Raw genomic sequence first — 23,991 nt, forward strand, 5'->3', positions numbered from 1 at the left:
GAAGAAGTCCAAAATATCCCACTTCCAATGCAAAAAAGCCCAGAAACAAGCCACACAACGGTAGAAACTGGCTAGTATCCAACCCACACAAAACGAAGAAGGCAACATGTATTAAAAGAAAATGCATACATTACTATTTGTGCTTTTAGAAACGTGCAATGCCCTTAGCCCTCGAATCAGTAAACGGTGCATTTGTTCTTTACGCTGTTATCAACAATGCACATCAATGGTGCTAAATGCACATAAATGCAAATCTATGTGCACAGCTGCAATCCAAATATTAGAAAGTGTACCCTGAACTACAGCTTGCCGAACTAGTCTAGATTAATCAGGATTGGTGCAGAGCACGTTAATGCACCATTACATAAGGTGCTTTTGTAACTTTCTTTTTTTCCATGTATGTGATTATATGAGAAGGAAGTCGGTAGCTAAGGGGTACGATTTAGGTTTGAATGGAACGTTTTGTTCCCTGATTTCAGCCGCATTCCTAGAATGATGATTGATGAGATGGGAAACCCGCCTCCCTCCAGGATGCCCCCAGGGAGGGTAGAACGCGAGCCAAAGTCCCACATTAAGCTCTCGGGTGGTGCATCCCACAGGGATAAAGTCGTGGACTGGATGAGGGCCCAGGATCCAGAGGTAAGCCGAATCATAAAAAGAATTGAGGCGAGACCATTGCATGTCCAACAGGAAGCCATTATGCAATTTGAGATGGGCCCTGGCACTGTTACATTGATGAAGGCGAGTAAGGGTAGGGGGCCGGTGAATGCATTCCCAGGTACATATCGGTAGGGAATGAATCCACTCAGGTCAACTGCAATAGGGACTCCTTGTCCGGTTTGATTGGGAAATATTGTTGACTATTTTTGTAGTCAAAGGCATGATAATAACGTAAGAGGCACAGAAATAAACACAATGTACAGGGAACGTGCATAAGAGATGGGCCAGGCATAGTACCAACACCCACCAGGATTAAAGCCTTATAAATGAGTCATGATGAACATTTTATATAATAATTACACTTATAATTCAATGGTAAGGAAAGAACGAAGATAAAACAAGTGTTAATCGAGTGCAGGTGAGAAAGTCCACCTCAAGCTCCGCCCAACTATTTTTCTCCATCCAACAAGATTGACACGGTGAGCAGGAGGTTTAAGGAGGGGGGGCAGGAAGGGAAAGAGGTCCATTAGAGTCCAGACCCCGCAACTTGAAAGCAGTCCGAAACAGAGTGCATTGAAAGCAGACCCGCGTGCGTTTAGAAAACAGAGAGCAGGATGAAGACCATACACCCTCAAAAGACCCTGAACCAACTCATCGCCTGGTTCTACCTTCCGGGGCATGGAATGCGCAGGTGTATCTCATTAATTTCAGCCAAACAATGTTGCACAGATTTCACAACAGAATGTGCAAATCAGCGGGCCGCACAGTCAGATGCCATATTTTATCCCCTTATTGTGCAAGTCAGGGGGCATATCCCTGTATTTTAAAGCTCATCCCAAATTCACAAAAGGGGTGCTTTTTAAAATGTGCAGAAAACAGACACATTCCCCTTCACCTGTTTGGAAGAGGCACGGGGGGGGGGGGGGGGCACAATGCATGACTGGGTTATTTCTGACCCCCCTGGCACGTGGTAGGGTGGTATTGCGGCAGGGTGAAACCCTGCTATTCCATTTCTATCCCTCAAACAGGTGTTAAAATGTGTTTTTCCTTCTTTTTTTGGATCATTCTCAATGTTAGTCCCTTTAAGGACCCATAATTGGGAAATGTACTCCCAACGCTCCATGGGTGCTGGGACCCAGTCACTGACTAAATAATCGGGATACACGGGCTTCGTTCTGTGGAAGAGCCCTTGCCTCCCATTCCCAGGGCTGTTGAGTGCCCTCTCATGACCCTAGCAGCGAGGAAGACCCCTGAGAGTTGTGTTTCTGACCTAACCTCCTTAAAACACTCTTCCATGATATCCTGGTTGTTGGTTGTTAGAGAGGCTACAAAACGATTGCGGCTGACCCTGCTCCCCATACCGGGTCCAGGCTTTGGACTAGGGTGGCCAACTGTCCCGTATTTTGCGGGATTGTCCCGTAATTGGGGACTCTGTCCCGCAGTTTGCAGAGTGGCTGTGCGGGACGCAGGTTGTCCCGATTTCCTTTGTTCCCTGCAGTGTGACTCTCAGGAGACAGCAAGTCAGGGCAACCTGCCTCCAGCACAGCCACTCTGCAAACTGAAGTGGCTGTCTACACACCACGGCGCTGCCGCCTGCTGTTTTCTTTCTCTAGGCGGCTGCACGGCCCCGGCTCCTTTTGAGCCTGCATGTCGAGCTGCTAACGCTCTGACACCTGTCTTCATTCCAATGCTAAAGCTTTGTTCCTGTGGTCGTGATTGTCATGTTTGCAGTTAAAAAACGTGACCATCACCTGCCAAGGGCAAACCATTTGCATTGCGATTAAGCCAGGTGTCAAGAGCCATTAACACATTTAAATTACAAATGGGGCGGGGCAAACGTGAATGGCGCTGTGACATCATTGCCGCCTTGTGGGCAAGTGTCCCGCAAAAGGATATCAAAAAGTTGGCCACCCTAGTTTTGACGCAGCAAGATATCTTTACCTTCACCTTTAGAAAAAGCCCCGAAGTAAACCTGTTGAGTTGTACGATTTGGAGTGGGGGTGGAAGACATTTCTGCTTATGAAGAAGAATTTGACATTTCCACGTTTGCCATTTTGTGGGAATGCAAAATGTTGCATTTTTTGTAGCCCAAAATTGCAGAGAAATTGGAAATTTAGAAAGGAGTTGCACGAGAAGCTCATATTTCGTATGTGATGGGTGATTTTTCATATAAATTTCACAAAATTCCCCAGATTGGATTTTGCCCACCGCTAGCATGGAGGTCTCCAAAAACTGTGAAAACCTCTTACCGCAATTCAGCGAGTCTGCATTCTAAGGATAGTCACCAATTCAGTTTGATGTTGCGGCTATCACTTTCTAATTTGAGCTCCCTAAAGACTTATATTGAGCGTCGTGTTAGCCTATGGATATTTTAGGACATCTAATAGGGAAATGCGTTTCAATGCCCATATTATCCTATTGTCAAAAATGACCTTCCTGTCAGAAATGAATTTCCTTTTTAAATTAAACATGGTCACATTATAGTTTGAAAGTAACTTCATTCCGCAAATAGAGGAAACGTGGGTTAAACATTTGGATTGATGTATTTTTTATAGTGCAATACTTCTGCAATCATGAGTCCTATTTCACAGCTTTTCCTTGTATTCTTATGTTTTCAATGTGTCCTAACGGCAATGTTCTGATCCTAATAAACGTACAATTTACGTTTTATAAATTATTTAACTGTGTCTCTGACTTCTGTGTCATTTATTCTGAAGATGTGCTGCTGTGGTGCCCACCTGCCCTTCCACACACAGGCATGTGTGCCTCTAAGGAGTCCGCCCCCAGGTTGTCCTACCCCAATGGCTCAGCTCTGAAAACGTAGCACATACAGCAGAGAAATATTTGGAAACTGAAGGTCACGGGTCCAAAGCGCTGTGGGGCCAATTCAGACATTCATCCACTTGAGAAGGAAAAAACAGTTACTGTGGAGGTATTGAATAGTACCAGAACTATGTCATGGCAACAACTGGTATGGTGAGCATTATGCAAACGCACTTTGCTATTCTCAACACCAATGCAGGAAATTACCCCTGGAGACAAAGAAAGTCATCCTAGTAGGCACTTCCGTATTATAATACTGAAAACAAATACCAAACACCAGATGTTCTTAGCAGTGACGTTGTTGGTATAAGGTGTAGGCAAGCAGATGCTCAGTTTTCATACAAGGCAGCCATGCTTGCTCTCTCCTTAGGTGGTGCCTAGAAAGACTCTGGACAATATTTACGGGTGAGTAAGGCAGCGTAAGATTGGGTAGCTCTTTCACCTGTTACCTCTCATTCAGATGTGTATTTCCATACATATGAGTGTATCCTATCCACAACTCCCTGGCCGGCCTCTGTGGTTCTGTTGCTGGTTAATACTTTTTCTACTTGTTGCCCCTTTGCCAGTGGCTGGGATTCTGCTGCCACTGTCTACACACCTCTCTATGTCTATCTCCTGGTATCCATGCCTGCTAAGTGCAACACTGCGTTGCAATGATAGGTGGCTTTCAACTGTAATGGGGCAAAAAGCTATGAAGTGATTTGTATGCAAGGCTGTTACAGGGTTTGGTGAGGCCTGGGGACAAACATCTGGCGGGTCTCCGTTACTGTTTTCTGGACTATCCCAGTGGCAACACAGTACCACCAGCAGCAGATGTTCCTCACACCCATCAATCACTGCTAATCTGTTGGTGCCTTCTTGTTTTTCCGCCCTTTTTCCCTACTTAAGCAGCCCTCCAGCCTCGTTTCCTTTGCAGTTGTTGAGGAGGGGCAAGTGGATCTAAGTCACGTGGTCTAAGCCCCACTCACCTGTCAATCAATGCTAATCTGTTGGAGCCTTCTTGTTTTCCACCCTTTTCCCTACTTAAGCAACCCCCCAGCCTCTTCTCCTTTGCAGTTGGTGAGCAGGTGTAAGTGGATCTAGGTCACGTGGCCTGAGCGCCACCCACCTTCTTAGCCTTGCTTCTTCCTTTTTGCTCTTAACTCTTAGAATAAGTGTTTCACTCCTCTCTCCCAACAGCCCACTCTTACTATCACCAGTCAGACCACCCAAGCCCAACACCTCCTTTATCGAAGACTTCACTGACTTGGTCACTACCATGTCTTGCACGCATGCCAACAACATCTTTGTCAGACACTTCAACATCCCTGGCAACCTAGGAACCAAATCAATGAAGAAAGATCGCAACTGCCTACTCGACAAACTGAATCTTACACAGCACACAAAAGAACTAACTCACAGGAAAGGTAACATCCTCGACCTCATCATCACCACACTGGCCACCCTTCATCACAGCTCTCCTATTCCGCTCGACTAGTCAGACCATGTGGCAATCCCCTTTGAGATTAGTCACACCACACCTCTCAAGCAAACGCATTGGAAACCAAGCAATCAAGCCTTCAGATTGTTCAAGAACTTCCCAGTTGAGGCTCTCACAGAAGAGCTCCCCAAACTCCACCTCAGATGGGTTGATGTACCTCTGACGAACCAGGACTTCAACCCGCTTCTCAAAGAATGCAACACCCCCTCACAAACAACATCAACCACAATGCCCCAGTGAAACGGCACACCCTTAAACCTTTAGCACCCATCAGAAAACAAGAAAAGAACTAATGAAATTCCTGCAGGGCATCTGACCTTGCCCTACTCAAGGAACTCTGTGCTACACGCAACCAACTGATCAACACTGCCAAGGCCAACTACTACCAAAACACCATAGCCGAGTCCAACAATGAAAGAAGAGCCCTCTTCAAAACCATCAAGCACTGCATCAACTCACTGCCCAACCCACCTGTAGCACACTCCATCGAAAGATCCACTGCCATCAAGATTAACATGATCCACCAACACATAGACATCAACCCCACAACTGACAGCACACTACACATCCCATCTCAAAAAACCACAACTGCCTGGACAGCTTTCAAGATACTAACTATGGAAGACCTCACTGCCGCCTTAGCATCCTTCAATGCCACATTGTATGTGGATAACATCCTCCCTGCCGCCTTTGTCAAGGCACAAGTGGCAGGCGTCTATTGATTAGCGGTTGTCAATGTCCAGAGTGCATATCGTGCTTGCAATCTCCAATCATGCCACCTCAGGCACCAGCCAATAAACACAAATGTTCTCCTGGACCAGTATATTAAATTATTCAATAAAACTTCTTCATACACCTATTACTGCGTCATCAGTATGTGTGGCAAACACATAGACTAGGACCCCACCTAGCTAGACCTGACCATCTTATAGCAAATTACAAAACAGTTCATTGCGAAATATAAGACATAAAACCACCTTAACTGACATCATACATTTATAAAATTGATCCTATACATACGTGGGTAAAATTCTCACACACATATATAAGTGTGATTTTAACAAACAACATTTCCTGAAGTGAAAAACCTCTGTGTACAAATAAAGCCATATGCATTATATATAAATCGGACATTTGACAAATTGCATAATGTCCATAAAATTCACCTGAGTCCCATAGTACACATCCGTAGTATGGTGGACACCACTAGGCTCTCAAAAAATGAGATGTACCTTAAGATATTAATTTAGTGGTTGCAATTAAGCACTAAAAATTAGGCCAGTCTGCAGCAGCAGTGTTTCCTGTACACTTAGCCCTAACATCCAAAGTCCTCAGTCGTCAACTGTGCACCTAACACTCATCTCTGCGGTGTCACTCTCTGCTCTGCTTCCAATGGCATTACGTGTTGCTAGGCAACGGGTAGCCGCAAGGCATCATGTGGCAGCACGACACCAGACGCACGACACCAGCAGATGCGTTCATGCCCAGTCCACAGATCGGCACACTGCAGAGCGTCACGCACCAGTACAGCCCCGGGCACCATGCACCTCCATGCCCTCTCTGCAGGATGGGGAACCTCCTTCCCCATGGCGTCGGTGCTCCCAAGCCAGTCCCCATCAGGCTTGGCATACCTGGTGACCATGTCCGCTCCGTGCGCTTACACCCAGATGCATCTACAAGGCCTTAGAAGTGGAGAACTGTATGGATTTCTGTAGGGATACCTTTGTGTTCAAACCAAGCTTTCTACCGCCCTCTGCAATTAATCAGAAAGCAATGCAAAACCGGTATGGCAAATGTTTCTGCAACAATATGAAACTAGCATGGTTAGCATCCAAGGGAATGTGAAACTGGCATGGTCATTTTATATGTTCAATGTGAAACTGATATTGTCGTTTCTGGGGCATTTCCAGGGTTATGGGAAACTGGCATGGAGACATTTAGTAGAGTAAATGTGAAAATGACACACCACCTTTAAGGTTACAGTGTGAACATGGAAAGTTGACTTTCTAGGGACAAAGCAAAACTCAAATGAAGCCTTTTAGCAGGGCACTGAGAAACTGACATGGCAATTTTCTAAGAACAATGCAAAAGTGGCATAGTAATTTAACGGCACATGTAAAACTGTCATGGTAATTTTCTGAGGGCAGTGATTTTGCGTGAGAATATGCTTACTATGGAAAATATAAAACTGGCTTGGCACTATGTAAAACGGCACGCTACTGTTCTGGGGCAACATGCAAATGCAATGGTGATTTTCAGGGGCGCTAATGTGGGATGAAAGTGTACATAGCTAGGACAATCTGAAACTGTTGAGAAACTAATGAATCCTGGGGAATTTGCTAAGAGAATGTTTGCCAGCAATTTGAAATCTGGGGCAATTAAAAACTACCAGCAATTTTCTAGGTATGATATGAAACTCAGTCCCTTTTTGGAGGCAATGCACACTTGGCATGGACCTGGTTTGGGGAAAATGCTAACAACAGACATAGCTGCTAATATTTGAAAATGCTGATTGTAAACATATTTTTGGCATTTCTGATTGTACATTATTATCTAGAAAAGGACTAATGAGGTAAGTTATATCTCTTCAAAAAGAGGTCAGGGCACCCCATGCAAGAAAGAACACAGCATGATAGCTTGTTCTGTGGGAATGAACCCACTCAGAGTCCGCAGCCACATGTTTTAGCTCACTACTGTACCTTTCAGGGGGGAATATCCTTTTTCATATCAGTCTTTTTCCCACCCACTTGAGCAGTGCAGCACCGAAATGCTAGGCAATCCTCCTGTGTTCTTGCTTTTAGAGGGACTCCCAGACCTTCTGGTGCATATTTTGAGGTACCTGGGGGTCTCACCCTAAGTTACTAGGGTCATCCAGACGTGGGCCCCTTGCTCACTTGCTTAGAGAGGCACTAATGAGGCCCGACTAGGCCGAAACACGTGTCAGGGATTTCTGTTGGCACTTGTTCAGAGATGTGCCTACCATTTCAGTGCTGGACTGTCTCTGGGTGGGACAAAGACTGACATGCATATGGACATTTCTCCTCTGTGAAAAGTGCATTGAGCTAACGCATGGTTGATACTCTCCAGGGGGCCATCCACCCAAGAGCAGGTCAATGGGCTGTGTTTGGGCTGGTAGAGGGACTCCCAGACCTTCTTTTGAAAGTTATATTTCTTGGCACAGATTGTAAAACTGATGGAATATTTCAAGTTGATGTCATTTCTACTGGTATATGATTCATGACTGATATTTTCTCAAAGAAGGAAACTGGAACACCGTACAAGGAACTGTGTCTGTGATATGGCAATCACATTTGTCTACTGTTTATCCACTGTTTCTGCTGAGCAGGGAGTTGCTGCTGGGAACAAATAATCCAGAGTATTGTGGCAGACCAGTTTTATGAAGTATTAGTTTATCTCATGTATTCCCCTTTAGAAATCGTCTAAATCCAATTGTTTTTATCTGATCAGATTATTTGGGCAATTGTGCTAAAAGTGCACCATTGGACCACTCACTATTTAAAAACTTGTATGGGCCAATTTGGAGTGAGTGTTTATACCCTATCTCTTGCCCGATTCATGGAATTCTTTGCATGGTTCGAAGGGACGTGGTAGCCAGTCATAATGTCGAATGCAAAAAGTCGAATCCAAAAATGCCGGAAAAAAAAAATGTGTATTTTTTTATTTTTATGTTTTTTTTGGCTTTAGCTAGTAAAAATAACAGGGGGCAGGGGGGGACACCCCCCATTAAAAAAAGAAACTAAAAAAACACATTCAACATTTTTTTTTTTCAACATTTTTGCATTCGACTTTTTTGAATTCGATTTATTCACTATACAACAAGGGGCGTTGCACTGCTGGAAAGTGACTCTACCGCCACAAACCCTGATTCATGAACTGTGAAAGTGTATTTCTGCAGTGCAAGGTCAGTACAAAGTCATTTTGTACTGCAAAAATGACTTTGTACTGACTTTGTACTGACTATGCACTGCAAAAATACTCTCTGCAAAGTCACTTTGAACCGTGCAAAGAATTCCATGAATCAGGCCCTAAATGTTCATCAGCTGCCATTGTAGCAAACTTATTTTGATTTTAACTCACATTAGCACCACCTTTGACATTTGAAAATTGGAGCAAGATACATTTGTTCTATTCCATTTCATTTAAACAGAAAAGCATTTGATTTTCATAAATGTTTGCTTGTGTGGAAAATGTAATGAAATAAAGACCAGGCTAAATTTACACTGCGACTTGTTTGCACATTTTCCTAGCACACACGTGCCAAAAACTGTGCACAATGTATCCATGTTTCTGTTCTAGTGCAAACGTTGCAAATTATGGCTACAGTAGAAGAATTATGTTAATTTAGGATTACTGAGCGAAATGGGCAAGCACACTTTTGCTGCTTTCTTAACAGAACATTTAGTTAACATACTTTGCTCCAGTCCGTATTAAATAAAGATATTTTTAAGGGGGCAAAAATGCAGCAAAGGGATTTGACAATTTGCATGAAAAAGAATAAAATACATGTTTGCCCAAATTTAACTGGGAATTGTTTACATGACATTTTTGAGCTAAGGGAATAAAACTGGGAAAACAAGCATATTTTTAACATTTCGCTGGTTATGTGATGAGATGTAAACCGAATAAATATTGCTTTACTTTTCAGATGTGAAAGGCTGACTGTTATTTCTGCAAAATCTGTTTGTGACATTTCTTGTTAGAGCAAGCAGCACACATATCACTGTTTGTTTTATTTATACCCAAGCAGGTTCATGTAATGTTTATTGCAAGAAAATCTGTTTGCTCCATTGGGCCTCATTATGTGTTTGGTGGTATCCTGTGGGTAAATCCGGTGGGATGCCACCCAACGGAATTACAGTTCGGTCTGGCAGAATTATTGACAGATTCCGAGTGCCAGTAAGGGCAGCTGCTCCCCATTCCATGGGGGAGTTGACGGTATTACCAGTAACATCGGTGCCAGTAATACTGGCAATGTTTGCTGGTGGGGTGCTGGAATTACCTTCAGCTCCGAGCTTGGATTAGTGCAAACCTTATGTAATCCAGCCACTGGGGCTGAATTACAAAACCTTTAGCATCTTCTTCGGGGAAAGGTAAATGTTTCAGGCGGGTGAAAATCCCTGAGTGGATTGGGATTAGTTTTACTTTGCCCAGAGGAAAGGGCAGCTTGGCAGAAATGTATCTGTTGAGTGGTGTTCCAGCAGGGAGTGTGCTCTGTTGCCCCCAGGGACCCGCAGGAGCCTCTATACACACCACAGTCTACATGGTGTGAGGGTTCAGAGATGTGAGGTGGACAACCTTTAGATGGTTTCTCAAAAAATGCCATTTTATTAAATCATAAGTTTCAATAAACGCCTCGCTATCCCTACCCTGGCGAAGATTTCCCTGCCTAAAATGAACTAAAGGAAACATTCTAAAAAAGGATATCTGGCCCCCACACTTGTACATAAAATACACAAGAAAATATGTGGAAATTCACAACAACAACAATTGCATTTGTAATATATTCACAGTCTCTCTTTATAACCTGGGTGGACTCCCCTTCCCCAGTTTTTAAGTGGGATTCAGGTCCAATGTTCAACAAAAAGGAACAAGCAAATCCGGGGTTGCAACAAAGTTCCAACACAGTTCCTTGAACCTTCAACTTGTCAAAAGAAAATTCTATTAATCCAATGTTCAACAAAAGAAAGATTCCTCTTCTTCCTTGAATAGTTATTTTCAGTCCATCAAATAGCATGAATGATAGATATTCTTGGTCAGGATGATTTGCCACAACGTATACAATTGACAGAAACACGGCCTCTTAATATCAGCTTTTCTCAGCTCTCCTTTCAACACCATAAATCACAGTTTGTATCTTTGTCAGGATAATTTTACAGCACTTTTACTTCCACCTGGGTTACTCTCGTACTAGGTTTACTTCTACAAGGATTCACTATGCAGGTCTACTCACCTGCTCAATAGCTATTCACAATCAACAGTGCTTCTGAAATCCTAGATCTACTGACAACCAAAGGTTCATGCCAGCTTCAGCAGTTTGCAGTTTTATTACTTTCAACGACTTTTCAGAAAATACAAGATTCTCATTAGTGCTCTTTAACACTTCCATGCAGCAATGCACTCTTCTGAACATTCACCTTCCAGGAGGGCAGCCTCTTTGCCACTCTTGTCTTCCTGCAACACCAGTAACTAAAATACCCTTAAGGATGCGATTCACCTTTACTCTTGTTTGCTTTGGCAGTGTGAGCTTTTATACCAGCTTTAATTTTATGGAACAATCACAATCAACAAGCTTCACCTTTGAACACATTTAATTTGTCCCTTCTCTTCCTGTTGGCCACAGTGGCTTAATTGTATGCCTTGTTATTAGTCTCGTTTGGCTTTTGGCAATGCTTGTACCACTCTTGGCTTTGGGTAATGCTTGCACCACTCTTGGCTTTGGGCAATGCTTGTACAACTCTTGGCTTTGGGCAATGCGTGTACCAATCTTGTCTTTGGGCAATGCTTGTTTGTTACCTGGAACTCACAATCATTAAAGTTCAGTCACGTAGGTTCAATGCTACAATGTTATCTGGTGCTTTACAAAGGATTCTTCAGTTAGCTTTCACTTTAGAATCACTTTTAGGCATACACGATTAGTATTTCAGCTGTTATCTTCAGTTTAATATTCAATTAGTGTTATTCCGCCAGTTTCACTCAAACACTAGCGCTACACTTGTTGCATTTATTGTTAAAAAATCAACGGTCGGGTTTGCTGCAATTTCACTCACACGTGAGAGATTCTTCTTTGCTACTGTTACCTGCCTTTACGACGGGCAAGAGATTAGAACGCTCAGTAACACTCACCAGCTTCTGTTTATGATCCCTTCGCGTGCTGCAGGACTTCCACTGCTTTTGCTTCTTTTGAACAGACACACTTCCTTGCTGAAGTTGCCTTCCTTCCTGCCAATTGAGTATGGAGCTCAGCTTGCTCCTGAGACCCTCTGGTGCATACCAGCCTGCAGCCACAGTCTCTTGCATGCTTCCTGCTGTGCAGTCTCTGCAATTCAGTTCACAGGGGGAAAAGCCTTCCTTCTTCCCGCTTCCCGCTGTGCAACCTCTGCACTTCAGATTTAGGGAGAAAAGGACCCTCTCATTACTGGCAGCTGGCCTGCAGTGGTCCTGGCGCCAGCTCTTTCCTCCAACTTCTGCTCAGACTGACAACAACGAGCCTGCTGTTGCCCTCTCCTGCTGCTACTTTTGCTGCTGCTCCACTTGATGGCCTGCACCAGAGGGGGCCTTTTAAGCTTCTCTGCCTGCCTCAGGTGTGGGTCATTTGCCATAAAAAGCTGACAACTCCTGTTGTACAACTCTTGAGCCCTCTTCCTCATCCCAGTACTTAAAGAATTATGGGACTTGAAGTACCCAACAGCACAATCAGGTTTTATAGTCAGCTTTCTACTTTTGAACTCAAGCTCATTTCTACATGTTTTTAAGGAAACATCACAGGGATTTACTTGGAAAGGGGAAGGCAGTTCATTTAAACCATTTTTTTTTACAGATTTCCTTTCACTGCACCTCTGGGAGCTATGATGATTTCTAATTTTATAAGTCTCAGTCAGGCTTTCCTTTCTTAAGATGTTTAGGGATTTTACCTTAACTTTATCCACATTAAGATGTTCACTTTGTGGATCAGACACATCATAACAACAATAAGCCATCACATGCCTTGGTACTTGTAAAAGGGTTCTTGCCTTTTGGAAACAAATACTGTGTCTCATCCCATGAGATCTCACCACCCTAAACCTTGTCACCTCCCAGGTGATCCTCCCGCAGAGCACAACCTCCAAGGTCAGCATCAGGCAGCATTTGCCTTTCCCTGGCCACCTGGGAGGAGACGTTAGGCAGGGGTTTAGTGAAGGATCTGCAGGATTCATCACACTGGGGAACCAGTGTGAAAAAAACAAGGATACCAGGTCAAGCTAAAGATGTTCTTATTCTAGGCATCTTTTGCCCAGTTTCTGCCAGCACTGTAATAGTGATACCACTTGTCGACTGTCTGGTGACAGTGATGGGCACCATTTTTGCTGTGCAGTAAAAATGTCTTAACCAAGTACGTGTCAAACCCTTTGAGTTATAAGCAGTATGTGTGCCCTTGCATCTGTTCCTTGTACAGAGTTCCTTTTTTTTTAAAAAAGAAGCATTGGCGAAGCCAACAATTTTGGCATGTAAATAGCCATTGGATAGGTATTTGCCAGGCAATGTCACCAATGCCGAGGTGTTTAAACCATTTTAAGCTGTTTTCATCTCGTGGCCAGGTAGTATCATTTTGGCAGTGCATATACCATGGATACACCAAAGCCAAAACTGTTGGCTTTGCCAATGCTTGTTGTAACATGGACCCTGATGTTTCGATCTAGAATTGACACTTTACATTACACATTTATATGCATCGAACTATACAAAACACAACCAACATACACATGTATATGCATCATATTGGATAACACAATTCATTGCTTAAAACTTTGCTCTGTAAATAGTCAGCTGCTTCATTACCTTGAATGTCATCATTGAAAGTGCAGTATATATCGCGATATTTATTCAGGAGACGGAATGCATTTGCATTAGCAAAATCTTCAAACTGAATTAGGCAATTCATGCCATACCTGCAGGAACACAACAATGCATTAATCAAAAACATATATGTCAACATTTTAACTATCTATGGCTGTGACCCACACCCTGTGTGTAATATGTGTTTTTCTTTCAATTTTAAAATGTGTTTGTATTTCAGCATTTCTTTCATTAAAACGTTTTCTGATGATCAGACCAGTTTGCGATTAGAATTTAGTGAGATGAGGGGTGTTGTGCATTACATATGTGATAAAGTACTGAATTCAGGGGTGGACTGGGGCCCAAAAGAGGCCATGGAAATAAGTATCAAAGTGGCCCCATATTACACATTTTTAGAAAGCCCAACCCTTTTCTTATGAGAAAAAGTGCAAATAAAATAAGTTGCCAAAATATGTTACCACACAAAAGAGGCCCAGAGTGCAGAGCCCACCCCTGTCTGAATTCTAAGATCATTAAGCGATAGTCATTATAATGATAATGACATAGAACACATTTTATGCTCTTGGAACAAATTTGGTCTGGTGCACAGAAGGCTTCCTGTTTGAATCCTGCTGCTGCTGGACCGTTGAGTGTATTGGGCATGGCTCGTACTTACTGCTGTGCGATGGCCCACTCCAACCAGTGATTGGTTAGCAAGCACCATGGTGCAGAGAGCTTCATGAGCCATGGGAGCAGAGCCAGTCTTGCATCTGCACCCATCTTGTGAGTTAACAACTGTTAGCATTAATACAAGCCTGAGTTGCTGTAGCCCTGTCGGTGTTCACTCTGGATGTTGGAGAATCAATCACATTACATTGGCATGCTGGAGAACCAATCACATTACATTGGCATGCTGGAGAACCAATCCCATTACATTGGCATGCCTGAGTGGGTGTCCTAGCCAAGGGTCTGAGAGATACATGGAACCTTGGCAAACATGGAATGAACTCTGTTATTATTTCTCATTATTATTAGGGTATTTATTGAGCGCGGACGTAGCTTCAAGAAGCAACTGCGTGCTTTATGGTCATTGGATGAAGAACATGGTGAGGGGAGCAGAGAAACACAAACGAAAAGCGGATCCTTTGAGGGAAAACGTATTTGCAGCAGCAAAAAAGAAGTCAATTCAAATGTGTTTGCACTAGATTATTTTTAGACCTGCACTGGAGCCCAGATACACTGTCAAGGATGATGCCAGGGAGTTCTGGCAAGAAACATGGACTCCTCTGCTGTGCACCCAGCGAGGTTGCAGATTTAACATCTATGCCAACCTTCCATATCATGTTCAAAGCGAAGGGGGCCACATCTTCCAGAGTGAGACAGCCTGACGTTGAGGATCTCACTGGGGGCAACCAAGTGTCTGGCCAAAGAATGCAGTGGGAGCAGAAATGAAAGCTTTGCTGGAATTTGTTTGCTAAGTTATTATTGACAGACTAGAACCTAGGTGGATCTTTATTTTAGACCTTTCACATGCTTCTTTCTCCAAATCCTGTACTTGTATTACGTTGCCTTCAACCTGCAAGTGGGGATGAGATGGGGACAGTCAAAACAGGAATTGTAGCAGTTAACTGTAATGCACTTTCCTGTAAAATGTAATGTGATCTGCAATGTTATTTTTTGAAAGAAGGCAGTTGGTCTGTCTTTCAGGGAGACTAATTTAGAATGTCTCACTGATTAATTGTTTGGTTGCCACAGCTGCATCAGTTCTGAGGGTATCAGGTAATATTATCTCCACCAATAATATTGCCATATATATGGTCGTCGTGAACAGCCATAGGCGATTTTATTAGTGGGGATCATTTTGGGGGAAAATGGGAGCGGGTTTTGTGAGGGTGTCCCCCGCTCCCTTTAAAGTTGGGGGTTGCGGGGGTATCCCCCACAGGTTTGATGGGTTAATATAGCTGCAAAAATATGGCGCCATTCTTGTATGGTGATATTCTTGAGGGGATATTAACACATTTAACCATTCTGAGTAGGTAAAAGAGCAGCTGACCGGTTCTAGGTTAAAGGTTCGAAAACAAAAGGCTTGAATGCCTTTTTTTTCGACAGTAAAAGGACTGAAAAAAAGGATAGAATTTTTTATTTAATTTTTCTTTTTATGGGGGGGTTCCCCCCCCCAGCCCCACGTTTTCTTTTTATAAAAACTTTTTTTATACATGCTAAACTAAAAAAATATATAAATAAAAAAATGTAATAAATTCGATCCTTTTTTTTTGGTACTTTTGTTTTCAGTCAAAAGGTCATTCAATCCTTTTTTTTTAACATTTGACCGGACACCCACCTGACCCACTGAACAATGTCAGCTTTCTCAGATCTTACGCTTGTGACAAGGGTTAATGGTGCGAAAATGCTCCATTGTTGCTCAAAAGATTGTGTGACAAGATTTGCCTAAAATCAGGGTGATTCACAAGTATTATAGAAAGTTTATTTCCCTATGAATTCAGCCAGAAACATAAATTACATATTTGACAAATTGTAATGATATTCATAACATTATGCATTGTTATATAGTGGTGCATTTCAATGTGATTGCAAATGAATCTTATGTTGTTCTATGCAGCAATGGCTATAAGGCCAAATTGTTCTAAGTAATCTTGGAAACTTGAGTGAACCACCAAGGTCAATGCAACTTGAAAAACAGCCTTTTTAAATAAGCGGTTACAGGCTACCCTACTCCATTGGATCTAAACGAGTATGTGTCAAGATCTGTATGTAAACTCTTTGTAATGAGGAGGAAACATTTGTGCCAACCTCTTTAAATGGTCCTTATTTACACTACACAGGTAGATCACAAAGAAATGTGGCTGCATTGAGCTTTCCGTTAATTGTTATGTTGAATATATTAAACACCTCTGATGGCTTCTTTATCTGACAAAGAATGAAAATGAGAGGTAGAACAGAAACCGGGTAGCTCTTTGTAGCATATCTTTATGAAATAACTTCAAGAGGCCTTTTTTGGGTGTAACATCCTCCTCCCCCCTGTTTAGCCCATTGTCGGATGAAGACATTCTCGATTGGCCTGCAGGTGTGCATCTGGGTCAGAGCTGTCATGATTGCGGTCCATCACAGCATCCTTCTAGTCTCTCAAATATAGTTAGGAACTGTAATTTCATGTCCTATTGCATAGATGCCCACTTTTGACTAAGGGCTTGAGGGTCATCTGTACAGTAACCTTGCATACCCCTTCTTCACCCCCATCTGACCACAATGCTTTTCCACATCTGTAAATGTACCCGATGAAATGATTTCCCAGCACTGCATTACAAGGGGTGCACCGATGTATACATTGCCCAATATCTGAGACTTGCAAATGCTGCTGGGCCACGCCAAAGTATTTTTTTGGTCCATTCATTTCAATGGAAAGTTCTCATCAGGGCATCCCATGAACTACACTTTTAATTTCTGAGGACACAGATTAAAATTTGGAAAGTGTAAACCATATGAGACAACTATTAGTCACATTTTACATTTAATGTGGAACATATAAACACCATTGCAAGATTGTTGCAAAGAAATTTACATTGCTCAAACGCCAGAGTGTTTTGACAATGCTGAGATCTTTATTAGAAGAAGGATGGATTGTACAACTTACAAATAACAGTTTTCCTTTGAAGGGCATAGTTTCTCGGATATTTTCAGCCCAGGAAAATGAACAGAAGGACAAGGTTAGGCCTCTAATGTGAAATACATTGTTCTTATGGAAAGTCACACTGGCAGAATGACTAGCCAGCCTCAAATGTAGAACACAGCGAAGGTGCCTAGTGAATGCCTGGTGTTGTCTTTATGCAAGTGAAACAAGGAATTTGTGAAAAATAAATCCAGACTGCAGAAAGGAGTTGAAAATGCACATTGTGAATGACAAAATGAACAGCAGTGTTTTACTTTCTGTTTCCCCATTGAAAAACAAAATGCTGTGTGTAAGAGAAACTTATTGAAAAGGGCCTTGCATGTGCATTGTGAAGTGGAAAAGAAAGACATGGTGTAAAATGTTCAGAAGCCAAAATGCGTACATTATGAGAAGGGCCTGAACATTGATGGCGAGATGGAATTTATTAAAATAAATAAAAGGCTTCACATGAGAAATACAAGCCACAGATTGAAAAGGCTATTTCATTTCAGATGCAACATATATAGGGCCTTGAAATGTATGACTGTAAGTTTTGATTGCTGAGACGGAGTTTGTTGCTGGGCAGAACACTCAAGCAGTGATTAAAGAACTTTATGGGCTATGGTCTCTGGGATAGGCAATACAAGACCTTTGCCATACAGAAAAGAAAGGCTAATGGGATAACTGCAGGCAAAGTCAACATTGAGAGAGCAGAGGGGCCTGGTCACATGGTTCAAGAGAAATGAACCCTACATGGTGCAATGGAAATTAGGATTTGCATATCTGAACATTTCCATTAGTTTAAATGGACTATCATAACTGGTAATTTTCTCAGCAATGATAGGTTGCACAGGGTCCATTCTGGTGCAATCTTACACTGATGATGAGCCTGTTATTTTGATGTAATTTGTATTTGAATCTGTTTTTTTAAAACCCGTTTACCACCTAAAATGTGTTTCTAGCTTCCCTGAAAATGTTTTGAATCAAAATGTTGGGGAGCTGGCCGCTTATTAAATTAGATATCCGGGTAGAACATTTCACTTTCATAACTATTATGATTCTTGTGTAAATGGCAAAAAAACACAGTTTGCACGTACAAAATTCTTCTGACACTGGGATAATTTTCATGAGTACGCCATCAGTAGAGGCATCTAAAAGTATCAATGTTGTTATGTTGATGTGTAACATGAAGAAAGTTGTGCTTCAGTCTTTTTCAGTGCAAAATTACATGTGTAAAAAAATATCCTGCAGGTGGGTGGATCTATTCTTTGCATCATTTCAATCATTGAACTCCATGGGCCTATCGGCAGAGAGGGAATGAACCTTGGGGAGGAGCGGACCTAAAGGGGTCCAATGAAAATTCAGTGCTAATAAGTTAACACCTCCTGATCTCAATATTTTGGCGGTGGGCCTTCAGGGTTAAAAAGAGGCTGCAAAAGTCAGAAAGGGAGAGCTGCCTAAAAATCGTTAAGGACAGGACTATTACCTGCATCATTTTATTATTAACTAGCGAAAGTACCCATTCTCCGAACAGGTTCTGAAGACCGACATGATAACACTATCATCAATTGTTGAAAATCAATGATCATGTAGGTTGCTGTTAAGATTTGGTTATCGCTTGATGTGCTTTGCACTCTGAAGTAAACTGCACTGAGAATGGGCACATGTGGTTGACTGACATACCCCCGAGCTGACATTGGGGGAGACACGAGTTGGTGTGCTGCTTCTCCCCATCTGCTGCTTTGTTCCTCGTGTCGAGACTGGTCCTTCTACAACTTCAGTGATGTTTCGCCGATTTCAGGCAATGGTTTCATGTGTGAAGGTGCTGAAATGCAGGGAAAGGGGTGTGGTGTCCAAATGTCATGTAGCTAGTAGTGTCCGGAGGGTCCTAACAGGTAACAATGCAAAATTTGGTGCAGATTGGTAAAACAGTGTGTAATTGTACAAGGAGCAACGCTTCGCCAAGTTACTAACCGACAAACAAATGTTGACTTTTGCTGAAATCCAAGAAATAGGGTGGGGTATCAAAATGTCATTTATCCACTAATGTGAGTCCTAGAATTTGGTGCAGATTGGTGTAACCGTGTGGTATTGTATAAGGAACACTACTTATATATACTAGCTGATGTACATATGTTGCCCAGGCTTTCTTTCCCTCATAGGTATAGGTGATTGTGTAAAGTTTGGTGTAGATTGGTGAAACAGTGTGGAATTGTATAAGGAACAACGCTTTGTCAAGCAGCAAACCCACCAACCCACACATTTTGACTTTTGCTGAAATCTGGGGAAAGGGATGGGGTGTCCAAATGCCATATAGCCAGTAATTTCCGGAGAGTCCTAACAGGTGACTGTGTAGAATTTGGTGCAGATTGGTGAAATAGTGTGGAATTGTATACAGAACATACGTGAAGCCACAAACCCACCCTGTCAGGTTGCACCCCCGTTTTTCTGTGTGGTTCTGCTACAGAAAGACTTTGCCCTTCTCAAAATGGCAGCAGCTCTGTGTCTCAATGACATTTCCAAGATGGTGGCAAAACACTCCTGATTCCAGTTGTTAAACTCAAACACAGCAGCGCAGTATGGCACCCACACTACAAGAAGCCATATATATGGTAAGGAAGTGCTTTGCAACTTGCTCCCCTCCATTGCCAAAAGCATTTTTCTTCATTCTCCTTTCTCCTACGTCTGATCTTTCTTTTCTTGGTTCTACTCCTCCATCTTGCCTTCGTTCCTCTGTTTACCCTGGCCATTGCATCTTAACTGTTATTGGCACCGCTCTTCATCATCTGTTGGCTCTTTCTACCTGCCTGCTACTGGTCCTCACTTTTCAACCTGTCGCTGGACCCTGCTCATTACTTGCTCCTGACTTATGTTTTTTATCACTGGAAGTACTGCCTTAATCCTGATTCCGATTTCAGTGATCAATCCTCCTGCCATGTATTTGAAGCTGCTCTGGATAATTACAACTCTCAAACATCAAAGCAGTGTTTTTTTCCCCCGCAAGGGATTTTTCCCCAAATTCAGGGTTCATCCTCAGGTGAGGTCCCCTTGCCTTCCTGTACAACCAGGGGGTAGGGTGGCTTGCCAACATTATAAGCCCTATCTATTCCCTGAATTACAACACCAAAAGTCTCAGGTAAGGCGTGAACCTCACACACAAACATTTTAATTTTTGCTGAAATCTGGGGCTAGGGGTGGGGTGTCCAGATGTCATGTAGCCAGTAATTTCCGGAGGGTCCTAACAGGCGACTGTGCAAAATGTGGTACAGATTAGTGAAACACTGTAGAACTTTATAGGAAACATACGCAATGCCACAAACCAACTTATATATATATATATATATATATATATATATATATATATATATATACATTCAGTGAAAAAACTTTGTTAAATGGATGTTATGGTTCCAAGTAAAACCGAAAAACCCCTGAAATTCACCAGTTATGGTAAGCTAAGCAACCATAACTCGCACCACCACCGTGCACCGCTAAGCCTAACAGCCAGGACATCAAAGATGACATCACAAATGTCATTGATGACATCACTGATGACATCACATGTCTGACGCCTCCTTTTTTCCTTTCCTGAGATATCTAGGCCACATGATTTTCTTCAGTAACAGTCAGGAACTAAAAATTGTAAATGTACTATATTTGTAGACTTATCCTTCAAGTATGTTCTTACTATAATTCCCTTATGGTCCACTCATATCATATGAAACATATACATAGGGGAAGACACAACCTTGAAAGACAGCAATCCTTTTCGTGCATTAAAATTATCAGTAGAGTTATCTGCACTTTCTGATAGTTTTGATGTTTTTTTATTACTGTACTTTCCCTTTATATGCTCATATTTGTATATGTTGTACTCACACTATTTTCCTTAGGATCCAGACACATCATGTGATATATATAGATAGGGTAAGTAACAGCCTTGAAACAGAGCAATCATGTCTCTGCATAAAGGTAATCAGTTAGGTTATGAACACTTTCTGCTACTATTGCTGTTTCTTTTTCTTACTTCAATTCCCTTGTATATATTCATATTTGTTTCTGGTATTGTCTCTTTGTGATTTGTCTATAATAATGCAATTATGTAGGAAGTGGGTTTTATAACCTACTTATCACAAGTTTTACTGTATGCAAAACTGTACTATGAAAACAGTTATCATTTCACTATTCAACATGGCAAGCTTATGAATATTGCACCTCCATCATGTATGCTGCACACAATGCCTATGTTTCTACATGAGTACCTTAGTATACTGGATTGAAGTTAATAATAGAATGCTATTTATATCAATGCATAGCTTAATGCACTGATTAGCACTTGATATTTATTCCAATAATCCTTTAAACTTTTTTTATTAACATTACACTAAGAATCCCTTGTACAGACTTTTCATGAAAGGTAAATGCACATGCGATGTCATTAGTGATGTCATCAATGACATTTGTGATGTAATCTTTGATGTTCTGGGTGTTAGGCTTAGCAGTGCACGGTGGTGGCGCGAGTTATGGTTGCTTAGCTTACCATAACTGGCGAATTTCAGGGGTTTTTCGGTTTTACTTGGAACCATAACGTCCCTTTAACAACGTTTTTTCACTGAATTTCATAGGTTTTTAGTAGCACAACTTAACCATAACGTCCCTTTAACAAAGTTTTTTCACTGAATTTCATAGGTTTTTAGTTGCGCAACTTAACCATAATGTCCCGTTAACAAAGTTGTTTTACTGAATTTTATAGGTGTTTAGTAGCACAAGTTAACCATAAACTCCCTTTAACAACCTTTTTTCATTAGCACACAGACAATATACAAAGATGGAGTGTAAAAAGCAATTTCTCAGGGATGGCTTTACACAGAATGTTGCAAAGTAAGAATTTATGCTCGTTCACAGTGAAGGTCAGCTGCTTCCATTTTTTGCTTGCGGCCCGGAGAGGCCCACGACTCGCACTATGAGGTTCTATTGTTTTTTGACCTTGACAGACAGGGATCGTGGCAAAATACTTCTTTTGAAGGAGGGGTGCAAAAACGTAAGAGACGATAAGGATGACATTTCTGAAACTAAACCGCTTTTATATATTATATCACTATGAGAAAGATCGTTGGCACAGACAGAGTCATATTTAGGGACTGCATTATGCGTAGACAATGGAAAATGCCAATATAATGTAAGTAACCCTTTAGATTATTTTATACCGGAATATAATAACAATAGCGTGGCGTTAAACCCGGTTAAGTTGTACTTGTTCGCTCAATGTGGCATATTGTTTTGTACCGCGCACTATCACCGCCGAAGTGGTCCCCTGGCGCTCAGACGGCTCTGAAAAAGTCAGAGGAGAGAAGGTGGGTTATTCGGAATAAGTTAACATACTCCGTTGCACTATCCTCGCTAGCAAATAGTTTCACGCCCTAATAAACAAAATGAATATTTTTAATGAAGATCGGCTCGTCAGACTAATTTATGTTTTTAAAACGCCCTAATAAATAAAATGAATATTTTTAATGAAGATCGGCTCGTGAGACTTATTTATGTTTTTAAAACAGGTACATCTTTCCCTACTGTCAATGCCACGATTTTCAGACCCCGGCCGACGGATTCTTCTATTGCCAGGTGCAGCTACTTCTAAACAACTTCATGACCCTCACCATTTTATCGGACAATTGCCAAGTACCAATATGCCCTTACACGGTACTAGCGGCTAGAAACAACATACCAACCATTATGGTGGTCTAATGCCTCGTTGTTGGAACAGCCTTCCGATTATCAGTGCGACCATAGTGCTTCTTTTATCATAAACCAACACCCTGTGTACCGCAAAAGAACAGCGCGTGACTCAAGATGAACTTTTGTGGATCGACAGCAAAGACAAATGCAAATCGCTGAATATTCTCTAAACATTTGATGTCAAATAAAAGTACTTTACGAAATGTACAATCTTGCTGTTTGCTTTTAAATCACAGTTTCATATTCTGAATTGTGGCACGTTGTGTTGTGAGATGATCTGTGTTGTTTTCCAGGTTCTGTATAAAGTCGCGTACGACTGGAGACGACTGGGCCTTACGCGGTACTAGCGGCTAGAAGCAACATACCAACCATTATGGTGGTCTAATGCCTCGTTGTTGGAACAGCCTTCCGATTATCAGTGCGACCATAGTGCTTCTTTTATCATAAACCAACACCCTGTGTACCGCAAAGGAACAGCGTGTGACTCAAGATGAACTTTTGCGGATCGACAGCAAATACAAATACAAATCGCTGAATATTCTCTAAACATTTGATGTCAAATAAAAGTACTTTACGAAATGTAAAATATTGCTGTTTGCTTTTAAATCACAGTTTCATATTCCGAATTGTGGCGCGCTGTGTTGTGAGATGATCTGTGTTGTTTTCCGGATTCTGTGTAAAGTCGCGTAAGACTGGAGATGACTGGGCTTGTTTGGCTACGCACCCTGTAACGTCACAGAGAGAGACGGGGAATATGAATGCTTTGATAATGTCAGGCTTAGGGGCGGGAGATATGATTTAGTGTTGCAAAAGCAGGTCAGCCAGGTCGATGGGGCAAGTGATAGGATTATCACATAATGTCGGCGCACAGCAGCCTGATTTATTGTTTGTTTAGTGGACAAAAAGTCGGGTAAGGGCCATAGGAAATTGTAATGTCAACGGACATAAGAAGGGTGCTTAGAACACTTTCAACCTGACAACGAACAATACGAACAGCGTTCTCAGACCACCCCCATTTTGTTTAATTGCAAACATGACCTCCATGTCCACTCTTCCTCGTCCCAGTACTTAC

General features: G+C 42.0%; 1 protein-coding gene across 1 annotated transcript in view; it reads right to left on the bottom strand.

Annotated features, from left to right (window-relative positions):
- Positions 1-23,991, bottom strand: part of ME1 (malic enzyme 1) — a 1,722,623-nt gene that overhangs the window by 443,331 nt on the left and 1,255,301 nt on the right. The window contains exon 7 of the mRNA XM_069606328.1: positions 13,520-13,629. Within this exon, the coding sequence (XP_069462429.1) occupies positions 13,520-13,629 (110 nt within the window). The remainder of the gene's footprint in view (positions 1-13,519; positions 13,630-23,991) is intronic.

Source organism: Ambystoma mexicanum, chromosome 4p, assembly GCF_040938575.1.
Source record: "Ambystoma mexicanum isolate Mex_15411 chromosome 4p, UKY_AmexF1_1, whole genome shotgun sequence".
NCBI lineage: Eukaryota > Metazoa > Chordata > Amphibia > Caudata > Ambystomatidae > Ambystoma > Ambystoma mexicanum.